General features: G+C 41.8%; 1 protein-coding gene across 2 annotated transcripts; it reads left to right on the plus strand.

The window, feature by feature from the left end:
* ANKFY1 (ankyrin repeat and FYVE domain containing 1) lies at window positions 1–27,714 on the plus strand. 2 transcript variants are annotated; one of them, XM_088530102.1, is made up of 25 exons: window positions 1–32; window positions 3,735–3,927; window positions 5,394–5,512; window positions 7,791–7,926; window positions 8,477–8,600; window positions 9,730–9,879; window positions 10,549–10,714; window positions 12,763–12,967; window positions 13,540–13,608; window positions 14,353–14,552; window positions 15,034–15,131; window positions 15,424–15,646; window positions 16,592–16,690; window positions 17,923–18,076; window positions 19,002–19,170; window positions 20,157–20,275; window positions 20,612–20,768; window positions 21,821–22,021; window positions 23,197–23,373; window positions 23,790–23,937; window positions 24,212–24,302; window positions 24,623–24,747; window positions 24,966–25,112; window positions 25,631–25,721; window positions 26,467–27,714. In XM_088530102.1, exons 1-25 carry the CDS (start codon window positions 23–25, stop codon window positions 26,597–26,599), a joined length of 3,504 nt encoding a protein of 1,167 aa, XP_088386228.1. In that variant the 5' UTR covers window positions 1–22; the 3' UTR covers window positions 26,600–27,714. The 2 variants fall into 2 exon arrangements, with proteins under 2 accessions (XP_088386228.1, XP_088386229.1); XM_088530103.1 differs by having other exon boundaries at window positions 25,631–25,726; window positions 26,467–26,624.

The following is a 27,714-nucleotide window of genomic DNA, read 5'->3' on the forward strand; positions in this document are numbered from 1 at the left end:
AGCGGCGGCCGCCGGAGCCGACATGGCGGACGGTAACGGGGGGAGCCCGGGCGGGGCTGCGGCCGGTGGCGCCGGGGACGGGGCGGGCGGCGACGCGGGACGGAACGGGACGGAACGAGGGGTCTCTCCGCCTAGGGCCGTTGTGTGGGGCTGGGGCCGCCTACGTCTCGGACGTCTCGAGGCGGTGGCAGCCGCGGGCGCCGCCCTGGGCGGGGGGATCGCGGCGCGGGGCCTGTGTGGCCGCCGCGGCTTTTAGGGGGCTGCGTCCGGGCCCTGCGTCCTGTCAGGAGGCTACAGTTCCCTTCCCCCTTCCCGAGGCTCCTGTGAGGGCCGCGGGGCTCCGGACACGGCCTTGGGGGCTCGCAGTGCGTCCCTCCCGGGAGACACCCGGGCGTTGAGAGCCGTCCCCGCGGCTGCAGCTTCTGCTTCTGCTCCGCGCGGAGAAGCAGCTTGTGAGCAGAGCTGCAGAGTCGGGAGTTGCAGAGGGAAGGAGAGCTCTTTGCGTCCGGTTGTTGAAGCCACCGCCTCGCAAAGCGCCCTCTCCACGCCACAGTGGAGAGGCAGTTGTTGAAGATTAACTAAGATGTAGCAAAAGCCAATCTCCTGGCATGCGTCTGCTGAGGAGACGCTGCTGTCCGGCTCACGCAGCCCTGCTAGAGGCGACTCTGCACGAGCCTAAGCACCTCGGGCACCATTCGGCCAAGGTCCCCTGCAGGTGTCACGGGTCTCCTCCAGAGGAGATGCCCACCAAGCAAGGCTGGGGTTCTGCACCCTGCAGGCTCTGCAGGGTGAGCCTGCTCTCAGCTTGGATCCTGCCTCAGCTGGCCCTGCTTCCTAGGGACTCATCCCTGTCTGCATCATTCTGGAGTCCTTTGGCTCAAAATCCCCACAAATGGTGATTCTGTGTGGATAAAAGTAATAAGTAAAGCTTGGAAAGTTGGAGCTGTAGCTCCTGAAGTTAAGTGCCACCCACTCTCCATTATCCCTTCAAAGTACAGAAGCGCCTTTCCGTATCTATGGAGTGATGGTATGAGAGGGTCAGCTGGAAAATGCAGGTTTTCTAGGAGAGGGAGCTTGTAAACCTGGAGTCTGCTTAGAATCTGAATGCTTTCCTTGTGCAGACGTTGTGTCCATATGCATATGCAGAGTGCAGAATTGGATGCCTTGCAGTTGCTGGCTGCAAGCTGATTGAATAGACGGTAGAGATGAGCAGTTTTGCTTCTGTGAGACTTTGGTACCACCAGTACCAGGGAAAGCTAGGTGGTGCCAGGCATGGGTCAAAAGCGCTGCCCAAAAACCCGAGCTGGAGGCAGGAGGAAGTATGCAGGAGTATTTTTGGATAGTTGCTGAAATGAAGATCTTAACTGGAGAAAAAGAAAAAAGGAAGCTGGGAGGAAGATGAAGCAGAAATCTGGACAGTCTTGGGGAGGAAGGGGACGAAAGCTGGAACGGTGGATGAAGGGCCTAGTTTGGGGAAGGAAGTCACTTATTCCCTTGCAACACTTGACTCGGGTCCACTTGCTAAGGAGACAAAAGCTCCTTCATGCAGTTTTGGTGGCGGCTCTTGAGGACAGTGTGGAGGGGAGAGCAGGTCCCAGCAGCTCTTCCCGCCCATTCCAGATATGGGACATCTGCCACCCCTCGCCTGCTCCCTCCCTGCTTATCTCTTTAGACTCTGCTATCTCGCCGCTCTCAAGAGCGTTTTTGTGCCTTCTGAATGAGAAGTGACACTGCCCTGTTCTGAGGTCCTCTTCAACGCCTTTGTTAGGAGTCTTAAACTACTGCCAGTCATGAAATGCTGCTCTGTCTGTTGGAGATCTGGGCTAACAAACACTGCTTTTATTTTCCCGCTAACCGAGTACCTAGAGTACAAGCCTAGGAAAGGAGTTGCTCTCTTTACGCCTCCCTACAGAACCCTGGTTTTCTATTCATAAAAGTGTAACCTCTTGTTCAGGCAGAGGCCTCCTGGTATCTTCAGAAAGTACATGAGGGTTGACTTGTTTCAGTGCTTATATAAAAGTGTCTAAAATACCTGTATGCCTGCAGTAACTGTATGCTGCACTCAAGGCTTAGTCAAATACATGTTTAGTGCTAATATGGGAGGTAAATAATGTGCATGCTGTCAAAATGATTGTAAGCTTAGAGATACAGTGGTTATTAAAATAAGTTTCCACTTTCCCTATCCCAGATTAGAACACTTGAGGACTGAAAATAGTAACAAAGCTCCAGATTTACTAGTTTAAACAGAGGCTGTGGTTCTGACATCTGAATTTGAGCAGGCTTTCCTTTAAGTAACAGTGTGATAGCTATTCTTCAAATAAATGAAGCATGAACAAGGGAGACGTGAATTTTTCCCCTCTATAGTGGATGATGATTAATGGGATACTGAGACTGTGCTGAATGTGCCCCTGGAAGCTTCCGTAAGATCAAACACTGCCTGAGAGAGTGTGACAGCAGCTACTGCACAGCTGATGTGCTGGCTCTCGTGGGTAGAATAAGAAACTTGTTCCACAGCTCATCCTTGTAATCCTCGCAGCACACAAATCCCTATCAATAGCTGATACTGAGATAAAACTGTCTGTCTGAGAGACTTCCCAAAGCTTCAGTGTCTGCAGCACTTTCACTGCCCATGGAGACCTTGGCAGATGTTAAGCAGAGCTGCAAGAAACCAGATTCCCTTTGCTGCTGCCCTGGTGTAGCTCGGAAGAGTGGCTGATGACTCCAAAGTTTGGAGGTGGTTTTTATAAGATAGGAGTATTTGAGGTGTTGCCCTGTGGCTGAATTCTTTTTTATTCCTGCTTTGGTGCTTCCTTGTACTTGAAGATGCAGTATTTCTTTTGGATATGTGCTTTGAGGTTCAGCAGGCACCCTCTTGTTCCTGGCGCTTGAATTCACACAGCACCTGAAGATGCCCGCCTGTGTGAACAGCTGCTGTGTTTGGACACTGATCCCAGCTGTCCTCTGCAAGTGTCTTTCAATGTTATCAGCTCTTGGCTGTAAACAAACTTTCGCTCTCCCTGCTGTAACTGTAGGGTTTGCTTTGTGTTCTTGCTGACACCTTCCTTATGAATGAGGCAGGAAGGAACAGTTGCTCAAGAGACACGTCCTTCTGGTTCTGGGAATACTGAACTGGCATTTTTATGTTTAGATTCAGGCAACAGAACTACACTTCAAGCGCTCTGGTATTGGTTAGATTATGAAAATAAAAACACGTCAGCAAAAAATAGCTGGGGGGAAAATAGCCCAAACTAAGCAGTGATGCCAGTTCTTAACTCTCATAAAGAATGGAACTAAATATGTGTCTGGTGAAGGAAGTACAGTTCAAAGTCTGTTTAAGCAGTATTAGCTGGAGAGTAAAATATGGCAAATATGGCAAATGCCATGTTTACCCATTATAGTAGCCATTAAGTTAAAGGCCTTACAAGGGATCATTTGCCCCAGCAGTCCATGGAGGAGAGGCTAAATGAGACGTTCAGTCTGCAGCTCAACCAGAGGGGCGTTCAGTTCTGGGACCTGTGTTGGAGTAAGGCCGGGGCCTGTTCTACTCTTGCCTGCCTTCTTCCTGAAGCAGAAAGAAAACTGGTCCATAGAGCTCAGTTTTTCAACGTTTATAGTAGGGGCTTATTAAATATTTGAGAAAAATCTGTGTTAGTAGGGAGGAATCTTATAGGAACAGTTTCAGTTTTGTGCTTCAGCTTTTCAGTAACACTCTGTGTGTGTGTATGTGCGTGCAGAGGAGGTGGCCAAGCTGGAAAAGCACCTGATGCTTCTCCGCCAGGAATATGTAAAGCTGCAGAAGAAACTAGCGGATACAGAAAGGAGATGCAACCTTCTGGCTGCCCAGGCGAACCAAGAGAATGCCAGTGACACGTTCATCTGTCGGCTTCTGGCCATCGTGGCTGAACTCTACCAGCAGGAACAGTACAGGTAAGAAAATCTTTCTCTGGGGAGAGGGAGGCTACTGGAAGCTCACCTGACCAAACCTTTTAGTTTAAAATAACTGTGTGTCATAGCAAGAGTTTTATTGTCTCTCGTGCACCCGTAAGAGCATGCCAAGATCAGGTAGCTAAGAAAATAGGTGAGTGTCGAAAATGGTCAGCAGCTAAGCTCCTGCTGAACACAAGTATTATCTTATCACAGACCTCGCTGGCTTGCTAGTTACACAGTGCATCTTCTAACAACCATGGAAAGCTCTCCTTGAATGCTAATGTCCTTGAAGCAAGTTCTCTGGTCTGTAAGAAGCCTGATTAAGCTGTCTTGGTTGTGCTAGGTAACAAATCTTGGGTAATGATTTAAGTGACTTAGTGGTGTAATGATACTGTATTTTTGCATCTTGACATAAGATTAGATTTCAGGGTTGTTCCATAAGCACAGTAGGGACCATCTTTAGTAGTCCAATTTCCTTAACTGATTTAGTTCTGAGACCTCGTTGGCTCTTAGCAATATTTCTTTGCTATTTCTAAAAGCCAAGTCAGTACAGTATAGGAGATCAGGTGTATAAAGAGAGCGTGTATAATTAGTCCCTTCCCCATCTCCTCGTTAGCTTCCCGAAGAAATATGTGCATGTCTGGCAAGAAACTTCTGACGTGTTGGTAAAATGTGAGTTCTTAGCATACATCAGAGTTGGATTACTGCTTCACTGCTGTTCAGCTTTAGATGTAAATACATGGAATAGCAGCCCAGTTATTTAAAAGGAGGAAGGAAGGAAGCAAGTCCCAGTATAAGTATTTTGTTGTGTAACATCTCTGTGTTCTGTACTTTAGTTTAGCAGTGATTTCATTTAGAATGTTGCCGGGAAAAATACATCAGTGTGGTCAGAACACTTGCGAGCTATGGGACTTCAAAATGAACTGGACATGTAATTCCAAACTGCAAAGGACACTTGGTGTTAAAGGGGTCAGAATAGAATCAGTGTTTCTAGCAGATGGTCCCCTGAGAAAAGGTGATTTTTGGAGTCTGCTTCATACTCTGGACTACTGTCAGGCATTGTTTTCTTGGTAGTCTTGCCCAAAACCGTTGATTCTTAGCAAGCTTAGCTGACAGAGAGGGTTCTGCAGCCTAAGATTAACCTCGAGATTGCTGATTTTTTTTCCTTACTTTGTACAGCAGTTTCCCAGCAGTTTATTCTGAAATGAAGTTGCGTTTCCCCCTCCCCCGCTTCCCCAAGCCTTAATAAATGGCAGTGAGACTCATTGCCTCCTTCTTCCCCATCAAATAACTATTAGGTCACTTAACAAAATATCAAGACGAGTGAAATTTAGTTGGTTCTGTCAAACAACGTGAACCTAAATCTGGATATCAGGACATAAATACTGTGAAAATGTTGAATCTCTAGCTATCTAAGCACAGGGGAGCTTTGTTATAGTTGTTTGTGCTTTTTTTCCTCTTCTCAGTGATCTGAAGATAAAGGTTGGGGACAAGCACATCAGTGCTCACAAATTTGTGCTGGCAGCACGCACTGAGGCTTGGAGCCTAGCCAACCTCGTGTCAACAGAGGAGCTGGATCTGTCAGGTTGGTCACTGCCTAGCAGTGTGTGACGCTTTGATTGTATTTGGGGTGACAATAAAGGGATGAAAGGGTTACTTACCATGCAGGACACTGCTGTGCACAGAAAGTGATGCTTAGCTCATTAATTATGAAGCTCTGAAACATGCTAGTAAGCTTGCAAACTAGATGGGCAGTGCTAGTCAATCGATCTTCTTTTCCATGAATGAATGGAGGTGAGAAATGGTCTTTCTGAGAGTAAGGTAAACATGAAAACCAAGTCTGTGTGGAGAAGCTCAACTCTCCTTTTTAGGACAGGGCTTTTGAGGCACAAGGTTTCTTTCTAGAAGAGTGTAGGGGAGGAAAATGGGGAAAAGTTTTGATTTCTTATAAAAGCTTTTTGTATTTTGATACCTTTGCAGAATAGGCCAGGGAAGTCTCTCTTGAAACCCTGTCTTCTATGGAGTGGGGTTTTGTTCTGCTGTAGCTGTTTCTAGCATGTGATTAAGCAGTATTTTTGCATATTGAATCTCTTGACAAGTTTAGTATGGCAGAGTCTTAGCATGCAATTAATTCCTCAGCAAAGGAAAGGGCAGTGAAGCTAGACAGGTTTGCAGGCTGAAATGCTCCCTGTGAGCCACTGACTTCCCCTACTACTCCTAGTCTTACCAGGAGTCATAAATGCAGCCAAGCTAGAAAGCAGCAATTCAGTTTTGTGAGACAGCATAAGCTTCCTTGTGGAAGGATTTAAGGAGCTTTCTGCAGCTGCAAGACAACAGATGCCAGGGAGCGATGTGATATTGAACACTGTCAGCACAGGGTGCTTGTAAATCAATGCTGATTACAATTTTCTTACAGGTGTTAAGAGACGGTTTGTAGCATTTCTAGCTCCACTTCATGCTATTTTGGAAGCTTCAAGCAGAGTCTTGCATGATTAGCAATATAAATATGGCCTCATTATAGCATTATAGTAAAATATGTGTTGGTGCCACTTACCACTGTGCAAAACTTATTTTTAACTTTAATCAGTTGCATGAGATTAAGGTATGAAGTAGTTGCCACAAGCCATCCACTTTAAGGCTTGACATAATTTTTATAAGACTTTGTTTAGAACTTCCAATTTAAGATGGCCTAAACCAAAATACAGGCAATATTCAAAATTGAATGTTTGTGCGGTTCATATAAAGGTATATATAATTCTGCAGATTGAGTAGAGAGAGATAAATATCTTCTCATTTTGGAAAGAGAAAGTGCTATCTCAACCAAAGCAGTGCTGGTGACAGCTCAAGTGGATTTCCTGATACTTCAGGAACACTGATCCAAAGATATTTTTTTCTTACAAATGGCCTTTTTCTTTAGAGGTCCTCTACCAAATAGTACTTGGAATAGCTTGTAGTCTGGAAATCTGGGGCCAACTCTTCATCTAAAGGATGAGTAGTTCAGCCAACTATGTATGTGTGTATTTTTGTTAAGCTTGGATACTGTTTTCTAATATCAGTGGTATTTTTTTTTTGTATTCTGTGTGATTTTATGCTGTCTCATAACTCTCGCTTATATCCATGCAAGTAGGACTGTCTGTGTAATGCTTCTGATCAAATGACAAAGTCTCCTGGCCCATAAGACCTGTATCTCTAGCAACCTGTGGTGTAGGTTTCTATCATTTGTTGGTGTAAAAACCAACAATTTTTTTTTGTAGGTGTAAAAACATGCTGGCTTGGAACTAGTGCTGTAAAAACACCTGAAGTTAAACTAGTTTCTTACACGAGCTCTTTACTACCATTTCCTAGAAGTGGTTCCCAGCAGTTTAAGTACTTTGTAGCTCTTTCTAAGAGGTAAACAACATTTATTGGAATGCAGCAGTTCATAACACATGGCCCTGGCATGCAAACTGATGAAGGGAGGGTTGTTAAAGTGAAAAGGGAGGCTTAACTTTGCCAGATGTAGAGAATAAATTCTAGATTTGCCGTAATGTGAGGGACCAAAGACTTGAAAGGGGAATCACTGACTCCTAAATATGCAATGTTATAGGTGATACTGTGAAATGCTATAGAGCTGTGTACGTTCTGCATACTGTTTTGGGGGAAGAGGGGAAAAGTGTTTTCCTGAGTGATGTGTTTCTTTTTGGAAACTTCTGTTCAATCTGGCCAGTATTTGCATTTTGATCGAACTAAAGCAGTACAGTTTCAACTTCTTTTTTTTTTTTTTCTCCTGTTAGCTATAAATTTTATCAGAGAGAGGAATGTCAGCTACTTGGATACATGCTTGTTCTTTGGGTGTCTGACTAATACCTGTTCCTCTGTGCTAGATGCTGACCCAGAGGTAACCATGGCAATGCTGCGCTGGATCTATACAGATGAGCTTGACCTAAGAGAAGATGATATCTTCTTGACAGAGCTCATGAAACTAGCTAATAAATTTCAGCTCCAGCTGCTTAGGGAAAGGTGAGTCTGGGTAAACACACTGAATCTTCTATTCAAACAAAGTCAGAACATTCAAGAAATAAGTTAACAGCTGCTAGCGATTGGATGGAACTTTGCATTTTTAAAGAAAGACTTGAAGTTTTTAAAATGCAGCATGACACTCAGTAGATCACAGGAGATGAAACTTTGCACAATAAATTTTAACTGTAGCAGTTTTTCCTCACGCTTGCTTTACTTCATGTGGACTCCAGCACTGGTTGGTGCTGTCATGGTACCTCAGCTTTGATAGAAGCTGCTTTGATAGGGATCTGCACTTACTGAAGCTGAAGGGGTTTTGAAGGGGTTCTGATTAAAGTAAAGCTAGGCAGCGTAAATATATATAAATACATATATAGTAAGTATAGTGTATATATACTTACTATATATAGAGAGAATAGTAGTAAAGTAGTAAAGCAAAGCTGAGTCTTTTTGTGTTAGCACCCAGCAAAAGGGGTAGAATGCCTGTAGCATGGGAAAGTGGTTCCAGAAGTGGTGTCCTGATTAACTGAGTGTGACTTTCCTATTTTGACAGATGTGAGAAAGGAGTTATGTCACTAGTTAATGTTAGGAACTGCATTCGCTTCTATCAGACTGCTGAGGAGCTGAACGCTGGTACTCTCCTGAACTACTGTGCTGAAATAATTGCTAGTCATTGGGTAAGTACTTTGAAGGACACAGGAGAAAAATAAATTGGTGAAATGGAGATGCTTAAACTGTAGATTCTTTGCTTAACTTCTGCAGTATGTTTTGGTGTGGTAGCATTCAAGCGTCCCACTTGGGGTGGGAGTTATCGGCTGCTGCGTAGCTTGCAGTCATGAAGGTGCCCTTCCTTGCTCACTTTGTTTGCAAGGGACAGCCTCAGTGTGGAGAGCCTTGCCCCCACTAAGTAGAGGGGCTTCTGAGGCAGGAATCATTTTTCTTCTCTTGTCTTCTTTCTCAGATACAACTTTGTCATATCTACGTAAGAAACAAATGGTGCACTAAATGGCTCTTCCCCTTTTTTGTGTATATGTTTTTTGTCCTTTGGGGGTCATGTTTGCTGGAAAAAGAAATGCCATGCCCTAAAAAGCTTCTTCTCTTGGTAAACATGAATCAAACCAAAAAGATCAGTCAAATAATAAAGAGTTCCCTATCAAATTTGGATTCTAAACTGTTGAGAGGTTCAGCCATGATTAGTCTCTGTCTGTACACAATTGGGAATCCTATGGCTGATTTTACTTCCAAAAGTGATCCTTGAAAGTAAGAGTCAACCTCGTAGCGAGTTCATTTCTAATGGAGGGAGCTGCAAGGAATCATGCAGCTGACTTGGAAGTGCCACTTGTTCTCATCTCTTATTCTAGGGAAAGTGTAATCAACTGTACTGTAAAGAATTCTTCGATAGTAGTAAGACTTTTTCACAAAAGTAACTTGAATCTGTGATTTAGACTGATTTACTGTCTTATTTGAGAGACTGGATTTTGACCTGTTCGAAGGGTTGGTGAAATGCTTGTTGTCCCCTCTACCTAGACATAAGGGAGTGGAAAACCTCACTGCAAAAGGTCTTAAAACTAAATTGCAAGATGTTAGATCTTTTCTGAATGACTTTTTCTAGTCATAAAAAGCCATCTTGGGTTATCTGTAGGTGACAAACATGGGTCTGTTCCTGCTCGTTGTTATGCAATGCATGTTATCTAAATGGAGTTTTAACTCTGCTTGTTTTCTGGACTTTAACTGCATTGTGTAATGACAGATTGTGTACAAACAAGGTAGAAGTTTTTTTACCCTGTACTTTTTTGTTCCTTCTAGGATGATTTGCGTAAAGAAGACTTCAGTAGCATGAGTGCTCAATTGCTGTATAAAATGTTCAAATCAAAGACAGAATATCCTTTGCATAAGGCTATTAAAGTTGAGAGAGAGGATGTTGTCTTCTTGTATCTTATCGAAATGGATTCACAGGTATGGTGAACTGACCTGCTCTGTGTTCAGTGATACTGATGTTTCAAATAAGTAGTTTAACTGCTAGTCTGAACCTTGTTATCAGTTTCCATCACTGATGCTTTTCATATGTTGTTTATCACTGCCATATATGTTTCCATTTATGTAATGGAAATTTAGCTACCACATTAGAAGCTTCATAGAGATTAACTCAGAAGCGTTTCATAACGCTCTTAGGACATATGCCTTGCATACAACAGATTGTATCTGATAATCCAGTACTAGTTATTGCTGTGCACAGTAAGAATCACTACATAGCAGTGAACATACTAAAGCGTTAACAAACAAGTTATCCCTCAGATTTTACAATATGAGTTTTTGAAAAAGGAATTATTTGAATGCTTTTCTTCGTACCTTGTTGGCTCTGCATGGACAGAATCTTCAGTAGTACTTCTCATGAGTTGCAAAGAGAACTTCTGTTTTCTTGTTGGTCTAGACTTGCATGTGGAAGTGCTTATTTTGTTGTTGTGTTCCTGTCTTTTGAGATGTACTCGCCCAAATGTAGCACTAATATTTTGTGTTAAACTTCAACTCTTACATCGGTTGTTAGAATGGGCTGTTAAAATTTCCTGTTGAGCAGTGAGTGTCTCTTAGTATAACTACTGTTAATCCACTCAACTTGTTTTATAGCTTCCTGGGAAACTCAATGAACTGGATCACAATGGAGATCTTGCTTTAGATCTAGCCCTCTCCCAGCGACTGGAGAGCATTGCAACTACGCTGGTCAACTACAAGGCAGATATAGATAGAGCAGACAAGAATGGCTGGAGTCTATTACATAAAGCCATCCAAAGAGGTGAGTAAATAGAATATGAAGCCTCTTTAACTTGCAGTTGTTCCCAACTTGAATTATATATTCCAAAGACTAGCTTTGTATTGCTCTGTAATTGACACTTTGTTTCTAAAACTAAAAAACAAAACCCCCACAAAGTATTTGGGATGTAAATGCTGGCCTGCTGGCTGGTGAACTAAATTCTGTATATGACATCAAGAAGCCATCTAGAACAGCATTGCCTGCTAAAGGATATATAGGTAGATATTTTGGATAGAGAGCATTCTAATATGGCAACACACTTAATGTTTTTCTGGCAGATAGCTGAATCAAGCTATATCATACATGGACAACCTAGCTACAAAATGAAAGGGAAGCCTTTTTCTAGACCTGGGTTGAATGCAGCATCTTCTTCTTACTGATCATGGTTAACAGCAAGGGTCTTCCCTACTGGAAAGCAGGTAGAGGTGCTTCTAGTCTAAATATCTGCAAAGTTCTTGTAGCTCCAGGGAGTGGTAGCATGGCTAACATTAACAGAGTGGAGCTTGGGTACAATTACGTGATTATCTTGAGCTGCTCTCGAGTGCAAAATACATCTTAGGAGAACTGCAGCGCACTAGGACCTGGTTGCCATAGCCACGGTATTTGGAAGGCTTTGGAGCAGCAGCATCCTGGCTTATGGCCAAGGTCTGGTTTAAAACAAACCTCTAGAGCTACCACTGACATTTCCTGTAATGATTTCATCTTTAGGCAGCTGTTTGTTCCAAAGTACTACAAGGCATCTTACCTGTGACTAGCTCTCATAGATATTGGGGTGCTACGAGTAATTAAAAGAATCTGTTTACTCCTACTAGCAGATAATATTCTACAAAAGAAGAACTATTTCTAATGAAGTCTGAGAGCTCAAAGCTCATGACTTTCTTTAATCTCTCATATGCCTGAACAGGGTAATGATGATGCCTGATTCTAAGAATAAATCTTCAGCAGCGGGAGTAGGAGGCTTTCTAGGCATAGGTCAGTGTTCTGGTGACTGCAGTCTTGTGAAGCATTAGAAAGTTTGCAGCAGGCTGCTTGTTACAACTAATACTAGCATTTGTCCGCTAGTTCTAATGCCTGCTTTCAGGCTAAGCTAAAACTCTGAGAATGAATGCTTGCTTTTCAGCAACTAAGCTTCAGTGAGTTAATCACTGTTAACAACCATGTGTTCTGGAAACATATAAAGCAAATTGTCTGAATTTGCCGCACAATCCTTACTTCCTCTGATCGTTGAAGAAAAGTGGGGGAATTCCAAATGTGGAAATTGGGGAAAGTGGGGGTTTGATTTTCGCTTTTTGATGTGATGCAGCTTTTCATGTTGCTTAAACAGGCAAATGTGTGGTGGGAGTTTTTGTATGTTTGCTCTCCAGTCTGGAATTCTGGGAATAGTCTCATGTTGAAGTGCATCTTGGTGTTTCAAGTCAATGCCTAATGTACTGAAGTGGGCATAATGTCCAATGCTGCCTTCTGAAGAAATGCTGAGGGAGGGGGTTCTTAGTGCCTTGCGTGGTTGGTCCTGACTGTTGAAGCTCTGAGGTGACAGAGTGGGGTCTGAACTTGCAAAGATGGCAAAGTTTGTGCAAGTGCTTGTTTATGTAGCAGTACAGATAGTGACTAACTTCCAACTACACAATTCTTGGCTGGTGCTCTAGAATAGTGCCTCTTGGGCACGAATGACTAGTGTACTTAGTCTTGCAAATTGTCCAGTTGTGCACTAGGGCTGCAATGGGTTCATCTTAACTGTATGGGAGCTAGCAAAGTCACTCGGTACCACCACACCAATAAGCTAGTGCTTGAAATCTAGAGTCTGTGTGTAACCTCTATGGTTTGTGCTGAGAGGTTATAAGATACCTTAATGCTGCCTATGTAGCAAAGTGTTCTTGGAGTTATTCCTTGCTAAGGCACTCTAAGAACAGATGGTTCTGTTGGAGTGACTACATGGTATAGAGGGAAATTGTGAATCCATTTTTTGGACTTGCATAAAGCATGCAGATTCCTAGCATACCCATGGATAATCTTCTTTCCTTTCACAAAAGGAGATAAATTTGCTGCAAACTTTCTTATTAAAAATGGTGCCCGTGTGAATGCTGCTACACTGGGAGACCAGGAGACTCCTCTGCACCTTGTGGCATCGTACAGCTCCAAGAAGCATTCACCAAATGTCATGGCTGAGATGGCCCAGATAGCAGAATCCCTCTTGCAGGCTGGAGCCAATCCCAACATGCAAGACAGCAAAGGAAGGTAAATACTGGCTGAAGTAACTTCTGCTGCCAGTTTGGCAGATAATAGGGCAATGATTAGATACAATCCAGTAGGAACATGCTCAGGTCTATCAACAAGGCACAGATGATACCGGAAGCAAGAAAGATCAAGTATTTGACCCACTGATAGCAGAAAACTGTAGGTTGAATGATACTGTAATCAAATGTACCCCATGTATGGAAAGTTGGAGTGAGCTACCTGTTGAAATACAGTTAGCAGTTTCTCTTTATTGGATCACTGAGCAGTAAAGCAACCTAAATGATGACTAATATCTCTTCACTTTTTTTTTTTTTTTTTAAGAGCAGGGTGTGGGGGGAGCAAAAAAGGCTTCTTAACCTCAATCTGGCTGGCAAACAGTTTTACCTCAAGAGACAGTGTCTGCAATTGAGATGTCTTTTGCTTTGGTACATGGTTACTGAAGCACAGAGTGTTTCAGCTACTTTACATGTTCGCTTGCCAAGATTTAGTGGGGGAAGAACTTTAGGTAAGAGAATCTTATATGGGAGTATCTTGCTTCTTGCTAATTCAGTTATACCTGCCTTCAATTGCAGGACCCCATTACATGCATCAATTGCTGTTAGGAATGAACCTGTGTTTAGTCAACTCCTCCAGTGCAAACAGTAAGTTTCATTTAAATGCAAATCACAATGAAGTTACTTTGTACAGTGAAGATATGAGAATTGGTTTAACAAGCCTGTTAGGCCTTTTGGCCTTGTAGGCTTGCAGTAGGCTAGGGATGCAAAAATGTAAGGACTTTGCATAATAAGATGAAAGTTACCTTCCTACACAATGCCAGCAGCCAAGCAAGCTTGCTGCACCCTAAAGAGGAAGCAAACTGCATCTCGTTCATTTTCCAAGCAGGGTTAGGTGAAAGGATGTAGCAATAACTTCATTCATAGTAGAGCCTAAAGGAGTTACAAGATTCTAATGTCTTAATACTTTCCTGCCTTCAAGTTGGGTTCTGTGTAAAGCTAATGCAGATACTAGGCAAATACCCAGGGCTAAGAAGCAGAATGCTTCATGTGTCTCGGCTTCTTGTTAGAGCTCTGTGCACTAATTACTCACATGCAGTGGAACTTCTTCGTTGTGTAGATTTTTGTGGCAATCCAAATCCGGTAATGCCACACTTCCCTTTAGGAGCACTCAGCTTAGGCATGACTGGTAAAATAGTAATTTAATACGTGCTCTAGAGTATTCACAATACTTGGAAGTACCTAAAGCTGGAGCAGGTTTCTTGGGCAAACAAAGGGTTGCTAATGAGATGTTAGATAAATTAGTACAGCTACTTGAGTGTTAAAAGATGCACAAGGAACTTTTTTTTTTTTTTAAGGCATAAATTGGGGAACATTAACTCTTATTTTTAGACTAGACTTGGAACTGAAGGATCACGAGGGAAGCACAGCTCTGTGGCTTGCAATTCAGTATATCACCGTGTCTTCTGATCAATCCGTAAATCCTTTTGAGGATGCCCCGGTTGTAAATGGAACCTCATTTGATGAGAACAGTTTTGCAGCAAGGTTGATCCAACGAGGCAGCAATACAGATGCGCCAGACACAGTAACAGGTAAAACGGGGGTTTGTATTTCTGTTTAGGTGGAAGGTTTGGGCAAGTTAATTGTGTGGTGCTACTAACTACATTTTCTGAAATCCAAACTACGTTAGGCTGTTTAAGTAATTGGATGGAATTAGGTGAAGACTTCTGGGGAGTGGAATGTAATTGCCACAGTTGTTGCTGAGCACATATGCATAACGAATGGTAGGTGGTAGTGACTTCACTTGGTACCTGTCAGAATTCCAGCTCCAAGTGAGCTTGGTTTGCAGAAGTAACAAAAACTGGACTCCTTGCCAGGTCCTGGCATCTTTACAGTTTCAAAATATGTATTTGCTGAATGGCAGTGAATGTGACACTGGGGCATTGAGAGAGGACAACTAGGATTTTTTTCTCTAGCTTCAAGCTTTAATGTAGTAGGGAAGGTGTAAGCACTGGTTAGTGTCAAGCTGTAGTTGGGATAGCACTCTTAACTGCATTTAAATGTTTTTCTTAGGAAACTGCTTGCTTCAGAGGGCAGCTGGTGCTGGAAATGAGGCAGCTTCTCTCTTCCTAGCAACTCATGGAGCAAAAGTCAACCATCAAAACAAATGGGTAAAAAGTAGTCCCAAAGTTCCCTTGAATGCACTGTTCCAGAAATGCAATACCTTTTTTTTTTTTGAGAAAGCGAACCTCTTAAAAGTTAGCTAATCCCAACTTCAAATAAACTGGAAGATCAGAGTGTTCTTTATCAAAGGTCACTTCTTGTAACTTCAAGTTCTAATAAGTTTCAGCTACTAGAGTGTAAGCTTTACATACCCCTAAAAATGGTTATATGTAGGTTAAAAGTTCCTTTAGTTCATGACTGCTTGTCTCAAGCCCGTAACCCATCTTCTGTTTATTAAAGGGAGAAACACCACTGCATACAGCGTGTAGGCATGGCCTAGCAAACCTGACAGCAGAACTTCTGCAGCAAGGAGCCAATCCCAACATCCAAACTGCAGAAGCAGCCCTTGGTCAGAAGGATAAATCTTCTCCAGCAGCAGAGAATGTCTATCTGCAGACTCCCCTTCACATGGCTATTGCTCACAATCATCCAGATGTGGTGTCAGTCATCCTGGAACAAAAAGGTTTGTTTTTTTTTCTGATTCAAATTATATTGGTGTTATAATGGACTGGTATGTCTAGTTGCTAACTAGTTAGGGAGTAGTTAGGGAAAACTACAGTAGTAGAAGTTAGAAAGTAGCTAGGAAAAACTACAAATTGCATATGTGTTCCTGTAGACTTTGTGTAATTAAATCAATTAGCAAGACTGATTACCCAAACAAGTGACTTCCGTTTATAACCGGAATGTTGTCTTGGAAAGATCAGCAAATACAGATTTGCTCTAGTGCCTCCACTATGGATAATGAACTTGAAGTTTAAGCTCTTCTGGATGTACTAGTGAGATCCGATTTCTCTCCTGTCAAAATACTCAGTTCAGATAAATGCAGGAATCTGCTAAATACAGGTGGAAATCTTACCACAGGAAGTTGCCTTCTGTGGCCTTCAACTCATTCAATAAGAGGACAGTCAACGTGATTGTAATGACAGTATTGGACTTAAATGAATACTGAAATGCCAGCAGAATTCTACACTTCTGGCATCTAGGATCCTTATCAGATTCAGCTGGCATTAGGAATGGGTGGGAGGGACTGTGGTGAATTGAGTGCCATCTTCCTTTCAAAGAAGCTCAGAAGGAGGGGTGCTGGTGCCGTTGTTCAATGTACCTTCCAGTAAGGTCTTTATATAAAGCTCTGAGCATGAAGCCACTTGGAGCAAAACCGGGGGAAGGGGGTAGTAATGGGAAAGGTTTTAATTGGTGGGATTGCCACTGCTGCTTAGTCCTAAACAGTCCCAGCATTTGGGGAAACTCAGGATAACCCATTCCTTGCTCAGGAATGGATTTTTTTTTTCAAACTGTCTGGATAAATGAGCAGTCTACTTGAAAATATTAAAGGTGTTTGCTGACTGACCTTGCTATTCCTGTACATGTCAAATATAAGAACGCTCTAAATCTGAATGTTTTGTTCTAGCTAATGCGCTTCATGCTACCAACAACTTGCAAATCATTCCTGACTTTAGCTTAAAGGACTCGAGAGATCAGACGGTGCTGGGATTGGCTCTGTGGACAGGTAAGTAACTACAAAATAAGAATTAAACGTGGAAGTCATGATGTGAATAAGATACCTGAGACAAAGCGACAGCTGTGAGTTCATAGCCTGACTTGGGCTGCTAATGAGAAGCTGTCTTAGGAGAATTGGAGTAGTGATTTTTGGCTCCTAAAAATGAATATTCACGTATAGCCTATTGGTGGGCGATTAGTAGCCCTATAGCATCCCCCCTTCACTGGGGACCTGGAGGCCTGGAGCTTCTTTGCTACAGCCCTGCTGGCAGTTGTGTGGAATTGCTTCAGCGTGTGAAGTCTTCATTGGCGTTTCTTATCAGTTTAGCAGGCTGTGTCTTTTGAGGCTAACTGTGTAGAAAAATGGTTAATGTGCTAATGCTGTTGGTTACAAAGTGAAGGTAAGCTACTTTAAAGGGTGTGAAGGGTAAGAGATCTGAAATACTGAATTGGAAGTTGCTTTCTTGTTTATGAAGGCAAGGGGGATAGTTTTGGGAAAACTTCAGAGCCACAATCAAGTGGCACTTCAGCCTTATTGGGACATCCTTGAAAGAAAGTGGGTGACCATCACTGAATCAACGTAAATGTGGTCCTACAGACCAGCAAACAGCTATATAGCAGGTGACTTCCCAGGATATGAGCTTAGTGAGGTGAGGCAGAACACTTAGTCATATACTCTACTACTCTGAAGTGCTAGATATCATCTACATGTAAAAACACTTCTTGTCCAGTGTTTTGTTTTTTCATTCCCAATAATTTTAAAATAAGGAAACTGAAATGTAGATTTATTTTAATCATTGACTTAATCTCCTGAAATGAGAGAAGGAAACTGTGAATTAGGCAGCTGAATGATACAATAATAGACATGTGAATGGCTAATGAATGTAGTGCCAAAAGTCAATATGCCTCTTGAACAAAAATCGGAGGAAACGTGAAGGATTAGGCTAGATGTGGCTCCTACTAGACTTCAGCTGGCAGAACTAAGGGAAAAATCTTTCCTGTATGTCAAGCCACATCTGGTGTCTTAAAGCAAGACAGAAAGGACTTGGTAATCAGTATTGTACAATTAGTCCATCAGTGAATATGACAGTTATGCAGGGGTGAATTTGCTTAGTTCATGTTTAAGTTTGCTAGCATAGAATCAATATGCTGTTTTTATCAAAAGTTGAAAGCTCAAAGCCTTATTTATTAAGCTTTGAAGGATCTCTGAAGGTAAAATACTAATGAGCTGTAAATCTTCAGGCATGCACACGATAGCAGCTCAGCTGCTTGGATCTGGGGCGTCCATCAATGACACAATGTCAGACGGGCAGACTCTGCTGCATATGGCAATACAGAGACAAGATAGTAAGAGTGCCCTGTTTCTGCTGGAACATCAGGCAGATATAAATGTCAGGTAAGATCTTAACTGATGCAACACTAGTTGGATCCATGTTTGGGAGCATAACTTGAAGTTAGAGGTGCAAAGCTGACACTTAAGCACTTGGCCTATTTTTGTGGAACTAGTTACGACTGATGGGCTGTATATGTGAACTTGAAGCTATTTATAGCTCTATCAGTCAGTGCTACCTCTTGGGACTGCAGAGGGAGGTGTCACTTCTTTCTAGATAAAACAGGATCCTCTTATCACAAACTCAAGTGCCACAGACACAGCACTGAACTTCTGTAGTTTCCCTTCTGTTTATCAGCTTGCTGGAGCTTTGTGCCTTCTACCACATAACCTTAATTAGGTGTAGATACAGCAACTACATTCAGATAGAATTTGCATCATGAGTTTGTCTCTAGACAAGCTGATACTAAATTTAGCAGAGAAAGAACTCTGTTTACATGCAGCTGACATGTTTTCTTTACAGTTTTGCTATGTTTACCCTAGTGAGTGCAATGGGGATAAACTGCCTGATACTGCTGTTTTGACTTCAGAGTCCTCCCTGCAGTTGCTGTCTGACTGTTTAAAGTGTTATCACACTATGAACAAACCTGTTCCCTTCTGTGGCAGGAGACTTTTGCTCTAAAAGAAACTCCATGCTCAGAAGATGACTGAGCTTAAAGAAATGAGAAAGAAAAGTGAGCAGTGAGTGAACACTCTTAGCTCAGACTTTAGAAATGATTCATTTGCTACTTGGAAAAAGAAGTATAAACTGTAGCTGTGATGATAGACTGTCTTAGTAGGTTTTCTCAATTGTAGTTATTTTTATCATAGCTAAAATGCATAAATAGAGTGATAATACTAGTCCTTACTACATAAACCAGCGGATTATTGTAACAGTAACTTCTAGTGGAGTAGTAGCAGACACCGAACTCTTCAACTGTGCGTCTTGCAGAACGCAGGATGGAGAGACTGCCCTACAACTAGCAATAAAAAACCAGCTCCCTCTTGTGGTTGATGCCATCTGTACCAGGGGAGCAGACATGTCTGTGCCAGATGAGAAAGGAAATCCACCTTTATGGCTTGCTTTGGAAAATAACTTGGAAGATATTGCCTCAACTCTGGTGAGATCTACTTTATTTTTGTCTTGCTGTGATATCACTAGTAATGAAGTACCAACTAGCAGTTCGTTTCCGCTACTGCATGAGTGGAGTAGTCCTATAGCACCATCTAGATTCTAGTGTTTTTCTTCATCAGAAGCTCTTTCTGGGGAAATTTTCTCTAAATACTGCAGTTCTGTATAGTCAAATACCTCGCAGTTGCCATATTAAAGGTGTAAAATAAGCTGTCAGAAAGTAAAGTGCTATAGTATCTACTTTCCAAAAGATCTTTTGAAATGTCAGTTTAGCATGTGAAGACTTGGGTAAAGGTCAGCTTCCTGAATAAAATGGAACATCTAGTTTGTTTATGCTTTAGAGAGACAGTACGCTGTCTGTCTCTTTTCAAGACTGCGTCCTATTGCTGCATAAGTGTTTCAGCAGGCAACTTGATGGTATGAGACATAAGTAGATTTCCTTTTGTCTCCTTTATAGGAAGGAAGCTCTCTGAAACCTGTCTTTGATAGTCAGCTGTTATCTGTTATATTGACATGAATATTTAAACTTAACTGATGGGCTGAGAAATAAGTGTTGTAACTGTACTTAACCATTTGGGCTGATATCAGATAAGAGTACTTAGAGTTAAGACTTGAATGTTGTGAGCTCATAAAACGGAGTAGAGCAAGTCTTATTTGAACCATATGATTCTCAAGTAGTTTTGATTGTATCTATAAATCGTCACGTAGGGTAACTTCAGCAATGTATGGCAGAACAAGTAATGGTCCAGACCTTCAGAGGCTGTTGTCTGACGCTGTCTCACCTTCCATTGGTCTGGAAGGCATTAAAGAAGCCTTCTAAAACTTGATGATTGTCACGAGAATAGAGCAAACATCTCTAATTCTACCCCTAAGGTGTAATGTTCCAGAAGAGTTAATCAAGGGCATATAAAGTATAAGGTGCTTTTTAGGAGACTTACGGAAAACTTCACTGCCTTGTTGTGCTTTTCATTCCAGGTTAGGCATGGCTGTGATTCAACCTGTTGGGGGTCAGGACCAAGTGGGTGCTTACAGACTCTTCTTCATAGAGCTATTGATGAAAACAGTGAACAAATAGCATGCTTTCTTATTCGCAGGTCAGACCCTTTCCTAAAATACAAACTTTCCAATATACAAGTACATATTCTTCCTTGCTTAAACCAAATGAATGCTATTTTGAGCCAAGAGCAGGTATGTGCTTCATTAACTTCCTAGTGAGTGAATGGCACATGCGGAAGCCTGGCTAATCTTAGACACATTCTAATGTCATCAAGAACGTGATGCTAGTTTAGAGAAGAGTCTCCCCAGGAATTTATATTTACACAGAATGTGTCAGATGCTAGATCAACTCTTTTAAAAGTCTGAGCCTTTTTTTGGAACCACTTCAGCCTGGATTGAGCATGTATTAACTGGGCTCTCCTGCTTTTCTGTAGTGGTTGTGATGTGAATAGCCCCAGAAAGCCAGGCCCTAATGGAGAAGGGGAGGAAGAAGCTCATGATGGACAAACTCCCCTGCACTTGGCAGCCTGCTGGGGGCTAGAAGAGGTGATTCAGTGCCTTCTGGAGTTTGGTGCCAATGTCAATGCTCAGGTATGTAATGAAATGGTGGATAGTTTTTTGAGGTTAATTCTCTATATTGAATGTAGTGAAAACAGATTTCCATCTCAGTGGTGGTTTTTTACCTGACAAAAAAAGATTGCTTCTATTTATGGATGAGCCAGTACAATGATTGGCTGCAGCTTTGTGGTTTCGGCTCTGTCCATATGGTGGATTAACTCAGAAGCTATTCTGGCAGGAAAATACTGATACAAAAAAACTTCTTGATGTGTTATCTTAGTGTTGACATAAGGCTTTGAATTCTATTCCTCTGTCCTTGGTGTGAATTAGGGAAGGGACCAGGACTGTCTTCTGCAGCAATTAATCATTAAGTCAACTATAACATAAAATAGCAGAATGTTTTATTAAGTTATTGGCATGCTTGGGAGGTGTCTTCTGTCAGTGAGCATACTGGGGTGAATAATTAGAGTTGCACTTGATAATTTCGGATTGTGTGGCAATTTTTGAATGGAAGCCTGAAAATAGCAACAGAGGAAATAAACACACAAGATCTTTAGGTCTTCCAGCTAGTTAAAATCATAACTTCAAAACTGCATCATGAGGTTAGGCTGTGGACTGCTACTTGCTCTAGGCAGCTTGCTATAGGCTATGTATATTGCCTTATCAAAATTTGAGCTTTAAAACATGCACATTTTGCAAGCAGTAGTTTATCTGACATGTTGTGCTACTTAATGAGCCAACTTGTAAATGTTTAGCTTTTTCCAGAAAAAAATAGCACTAGTACCTGAGAGTCAAGCTAGGGAAGTATCACTACTGGAATACTGTTTAACTGTATGGGGAGGAAGCCTTGTAAGTAGCTCGAAACTGTGTAGCACAGTGGACTGAGGTCAGGCTATTTGAGAGAAATGACTACAGAGTTGTAATGGGAGCTCAAATCATGATGCAGTTGAAATGTTTGGTGTCCCAGCAGAAGGCTATCAGGTAGGTCACAGAATAAAACTAAAAAGCTTCCCTTATACTTCGGACAGGGAAGGATTTCTGTTGTACTGCATCTTCATACAGTGAACTTTGTGGCTTCCTTCTAGGATGCAGAAGGGAGAACTCCGATCCACGTTGCCATTAGCAACCAACACAATGTTATCATCCAGCTTATGATTTCACATCCAGAAATAAAGCTGAATGTGCGTGACAGGCAAGGAATGACCCCCTTTGCGTGTGCTATGACGTATAAAAACAACAAGGCAGCCGAAGCAATTCTGAAGAGGGAGCCAGGAGCTGCTGAACAGGTAAGATAAGAGCACTTGGGACACACGTGTCTCTTGCAGTATTAGAGTACAGTAGTGGGTGTTCTACAAGCAAGCTCTGCTTTATCCTTTTCTGGTCCTATATACAATCAAGTTTGCCACATGGTAACTTTCTGTAGCAAGTTTTATTAAGAAACTATAGATGTGTACATCTTTTTCATAAGAGAAAATCAAGGGTCAGTGTTTTATCAGGCTTTAGTCTTACCTTCCCAATACTAAATTAAGAAACAAGGGAGATTATATATATACACACACACACATATATATATGTGTGTATATATATAATATGTAAATAAAAAAAAATTACATATATATATATATATGTAAAAAATGTAAGGAGAAGGTGCCAACTCTTAACTCTTCTGGTATGTCTTGCGAGGGACTAGTGCAGGGGTAACCTGTTACTTACCTTTTTTAGAAAAGTTGTCAAAAACAAGCCCTGTCCTAAAACAACTAAGTGGCAGATGTTATGCTGTACTGATGAATTGGAGACCTCCAACTATATCTTTAGGCTTCTGGTGTGACACTTCAGGCAGCTGTTCAGCAGTTCCTTCCTACTCTGTGTAAGTTTAATTACTAGCAAAGTATTTGAGAGTGTAGTGAGCTCTTGCTCCACGTCTAAAACTTGTGTTATAAGTTTAGCCTAGTTCCAAATATAACATCACCTTTAAGACAGATATGAGCCACAACATGCTCTTGGTGTTAAGTGAACAAATGCACACTCTTCGCAGCAATGTGACAGGATTGCATGTTGCTTCCTTCTGCAGCATTAACTACCTGGTTTATTCAAGTTTGTCTCATGTTGACTAAATAAATTTATTCATCATTAATTGCTACTTTATACTTACTGTGACAGCTGTTAACGCTTTTTTGTTCATCTTAATACTGTTCAGTATGTGACCAAGAAATGACAAGGTTTAGCCTAGAAGATAGCTTGAGGCTGAGTAGGATGGGCAGATGCTGCTGACAGTTGCTCTGCTCAGTTTGTTTGATTATGAAATAGGTAAGTATCTACTAGAAGCACTGAAGGAATAAGACACTACAGCTCACCTCAAGCAGAGGGAGCAAGTATCCCTAAGTGGAGATAGGTTCTACTGCATAACCACTTGTTGCTCTGCAAAAGTCATGTTTCATGTCACGTGCCCTTTCTGCCACAGGTTGATAATAAAGGTCGGAATTTCCTTCATGTAGCTGTTCAGAACTCTGACATTGAGAGTGTGCTGTTCCTGATAAGTGTCCAGGCCAACGTCAACTCTCGAGTCCAGGATGCCTCCAAACTAACACCTCTCCACCTGGCTGTACAAGCTGGCTCAGAGATCATCGTGCGTAATCTAGTACGTACTGGAGAGTTTCTATTTCTTAGAAATCCACACTGATAAATCTGAATGCTGATTGCCTACTGATTGGAGACGTCTGCTGAAGCTGGTGCCTCTCTGTCTGAACAGGAACTCAAACTTGCATAAAGTTACCTTGGCTCAGACTGAGCTGCAACAGTAGCCTTCATATAAGCGTGCTTGGCTCACAGCAGTCACTGGGTAGTGCAGCTTAGTTGACTTTGCACTTAACCACAGATAGGAAGATGTGCAAAAACTGCAGTAGCTCAGTAGCAATAGCTTTATGTACCTATTGGCCAGGCACTTGGAAGTATCTCTGTACAGTGAAGTCTTGTATACTTCATTTATAGGACTATTAGCCAAGAGTTCATGTTTGAAACACGTTCTTGAAGACCTTCTTTCTTGCATCTTGACAGCTGCTTGCAGGCGCCCAGGTGAATGAACTGACTAAGCATCGTCAGACTGCTCTTCACTTAGCAGCCCAGCAAGACTTGCCCACAATTTGTTCAGTTCTTTTGGAGAATGGAGTAGACTTTGCAGCTGTGGATGAAAATGGAAACAATGGTAAACTAGTAAAGCTTTTCAAGTAGATCTGTACATGTAAACACTCCAGCAGGCCTGCTCATAGTGTCCTGTAGTGGTAGAGACTGATCGTTGAAAGGCTCACTCTGTAAAGACAAAAAAAGGAAAATCCAGAAAACTAAAGCTGGTGGAGGGAGTTTTAGAGATGGACAAGGAAGGTGGGAAAATAAAAAGGGAGTGCTTAACTTTATCAGGTGACAGTTATTGCTGATAATGATTTTAGATTCTTGAAGCTTCTCTTCTACTCCTTTTTCAGCTCTTCATCTAGCAGTGATGCATGGCCGTCTAAACAATATCCGAGTCCTCCTCACAGAGTGCAATGTAGATGCAGAAGCCTTTAATATTAGGTAACTAGTATAGTCTTAAGAGACTTAAGGGGGACGGGGGAAGAAAGCAATACATTTTTAAAGTGTGTGCTGCTGTAACTAGATATGGTATTAAAGATCTGGCTTGGATTATAGCATTTTTGGACTAATCTTAGTGATGTGTGCAGACCATGCTTTGTCAAAATACTGTAGAAATTAACTTGGTACGTAGCTATGTATGATGCCCTTTGAATTCAAATAGGTGTAGCATTGTTCAAGTCTGTAACCCCATTTGAAAACAAAGCCCACAGAAGTGGCTTAGTCCAGTTTAGTGATCTGGATAATACACTTTATCCCCACAGAGGCCAGTCACCAATGCATATTTTGGGACAATATGGGAAAGATAATGCTGCAGCCATCTGTGAGCTCTTCTTGGAGTGTATGCCAGAATACCCTCTAGACAAACCTGATGCTGAAGGAAACACAGGTAGGTGACACTCAATAGCTATTAAACTTGAATGTCACTTAAATCATTTCAATAGTATGTCAATTTTAAAGCATGGCTAATTGGCAGTAGGATGTTAAATACAGTGAGATGTAAACGTTACCTTGATACTTCAAGGACTAAAAATCCTGCTCTGAATTGAGTGAAAGTGCAAGACCTACTCTGTGTTAGCAGGGAATTGTCTGGCTTTTGTTTTTCAGTGCTCCTGTTGGCATATATGAAGGGGAATGCTAACTTGTGCCGGGCAATAGTGAGAGCTGGGGCTCGTCTTGGGGTTAACAATAATCAAGGGGTCAATATCTTCAACTACCAAGTTGCAACAAAACAGCTTCTCTTTAGACTGTTGGGTAAGTGTTACTTGTTACGGCTGGAAGGTACCTTAGCTTAGGCTTCTGACATACTTCAGTGTAAGAACTCCAGACATTTGATGCAAAACTCTAATTCCAGAGGTGCAGAGCATCTTGTAAATGTCTTACTGCTTGTAAATATCTTCCTCCTTTGAATGAGGAATGTAAATGCTCATCTTCTGAAGATCAGCAGAAAAACTGCCCAATTAATGTATGACAGCCCTATCAACCTTGAATGTGTACTTCCTTTTTTTTGAGAATATGATTGTGGAGGATCCTGGATAATATAGTCTAGTGTTGCTTAAAATTACTTTTCCTTAACTTGCTACTGTATATTCCCTGTGGATAGTGTGGGATTGATGAAAGCTGTATGGTTTTCATACAAACAAAACTGCAGCTACTGCAGCTGTAGCTAAACGAATTATACAGAATGACACCTAAAACTGCATAAAACGTTTCCTTAATGTCAATGCACTTCTTCAGGAGTCTATTTTGCCTTTATACTTTGCATCTAACAGATATGCTGACAAAAGAACCTCCCTGGTGTGATGGCTCCAACTGTTACGAATGCACTGCCAAATTTGGAGTCACAACAAGAAAGCATCACTGGTAATGTATGACACGTCTTGCTGTGCTTACAAGGAAACACATTCCTTTCCAAATGTAGCAAGGCTTCTGCTGCTTTCAACCACCTCCATGTTAACATAGGTGCATAACTGGTAACCCAGCTGAAACATTCTGCCTTGCCTACCTGTCGGAGCAGTAATAAACTGTTAGAAAAAGCAGTCTGTGCATCTAGAAAATATTTCAGGCTTGTTCAGCAAGTAATCACATCAAAGTTACAGCATTGACACAACAGATTCAGAAGTCTGCTACTAGGAGGGGCTGATTTATTCAAAAACAGGTGACGTTTGAACACTTTCTGCCAGTTTAGGTTAGGGTAACTGCAATATGGAAGTAGCTGAAGATACTGATATCAGTGCTCTTGTGTAGAGCTGCCTTTTCTTAAGTAATCTGAATTTCTGTAAAACATTCTGGGTTAGATACTAAGCCAGGTTTGTCCTTATAACCCAGGTAAGACTATGGTTAGCATTTTGGGTAAATTATGTGCAAGCATCAGTTGAAGTGGTAGTAGGTGACTGTCTGTTAGAGAAGTAGCATGTATTTTTGGTTTGGAATATAATTCTTATGGGACAGTTATCAGGCAATAAGGAAAAAATGCAGTATTTCAATTGCATAAATGACAGCACCATTGAAACATGTGATGATATGAAACGAAACCCTGGTGTTAGCTGTAGCAGTAACTGACACTTAACTGACACTTCATTCTTTCCTACCTGTCTTACGTCAACAGCCGACACTGTGGACGTCTGCTCTGCCATAAGTGCTCAACAAAGGAGATTCCCATCATAAAATTTGATCTGAACAAGCCGGTTCGAGTTTGCAACATCTGCTTTGATGTCCTGACTCTGGGAGGAGTCTCCTAGTGTGCTGTGGCAGTGAAGGGATTCCTAGTCAGTGCTCCTGACAGCAGCTCTGCTTACAAGCCCTGTGGACGGGGAAGAAGAGGCCTATACATGTCATCTTCTGAACTAATTAAGGACCCTGTTATGATATATTCCAGTATAAATGATTTTGTATGACTGTAAATGTATTGGGCTGTGATAGACTTCACTAGGAATTTGAGTGGATCATGGAAGCCGAGTGACAAACAGGAATTTAGACCCTCTTGTAGCATCAGTGGGGTACGGAAGCTAAAATTGTTAGGCTGGTCTTTGAATCGTCATAAAACAGGTATGTCCTTGACATGGTGCTTTGCACTGAGCAACTCTGTTAAGTCCTGTTGCTTTCAGGCTGCTTAGTAGAGATTGCATTAAGTTTCAGGGTAACCAGGTATTTTTCTTTGCTTTGTCTTACATGTTCCCCTTCTCTAGAGAAGACTTCTTGTGAAGCTAGACTGAGCTGTTAAAACCACTGTTCAAGAAACTTTTTTAAAATGGGGTCTAGTTCTAAGCATAGTTCAAGAATTGTGGCCTTACAACGGAAAGCTTTACACCATATGATGCAAAGCAGTCAGAATTGCAGATCCACGTCTTGATACCTCCTCAGAAAATGTCTTATTAGCTTTAGCAAGTTCAAGAAAGTGTAAGATGGTTTTAAGTAGAAAATACTCTTACTCATGCCTGCTAGACCTATCAAAGGCTGCTTTGTTGCACTTCCCTATTTACATTGATATTTCTTTCAATTCATGAAACTTGTGTATTAGAGGGAAAAAAAAACCCTAAGAAGCGTAAGTGCTTTAAGAGAAGACCTAAGCTTAATGTTAAATGGAGAAACACTAAAACCAGTAGTCTAACTTGCTAGATCCAGCAATAAATGCTGGAGTGCGTTATGAACCACAAGGGAAACTAGCACTTTCCTTGAATTTAAGGGCCTTGGTTAATTGCTGTGGGAGAGCCAGTCACCCTAGCAGTGTAGCATGTGCTGCCCATCTAGATGATCAGTTCAGGTCCAGTTTCAGCAGGATTGCCAGTGAGCAGGAATGTTTGTTTGGAGGCTTACTGCTACCATTGAGCATCTGGCCTTGAAGAAAGGATTCTGG

The sequence above is a fragment of the Tinamus guttatus genome, unplaced genomic scaffold, assembly GCF_059628265.1.
Source record: "Tinamus guttatus ecotype Peru unplaced genomic scaffold, ASM5962826v1 Tinamus_guttatus_pri_ptg000356l, whole genome shotgun sequence".
Lineage (NCBI taxonomy): Eukaryota > Metazoa > Chordata > Aves > Tinamiformes > Tinamidae > Tinamus > Tinamus guttatus.

Coding starts and splice junctions, on each gene's coding strand:
- ANKFY1 (XM_088530102.1), top strand. Junction 18,077..19,001: donor CAGGCAGATATAAATGTCAG/GTAAGATCTTAA, acceptor TGCGTCTTGCAG/AACGCAGGATGGAGAGACTG. Junction 25,113..25,630: donor GCTTCTCTTTAGACTGTTGG/GTAAGTGTTACT, acceptor TGCATCTAACAG/ATATGCTGACAAAAGAACCT.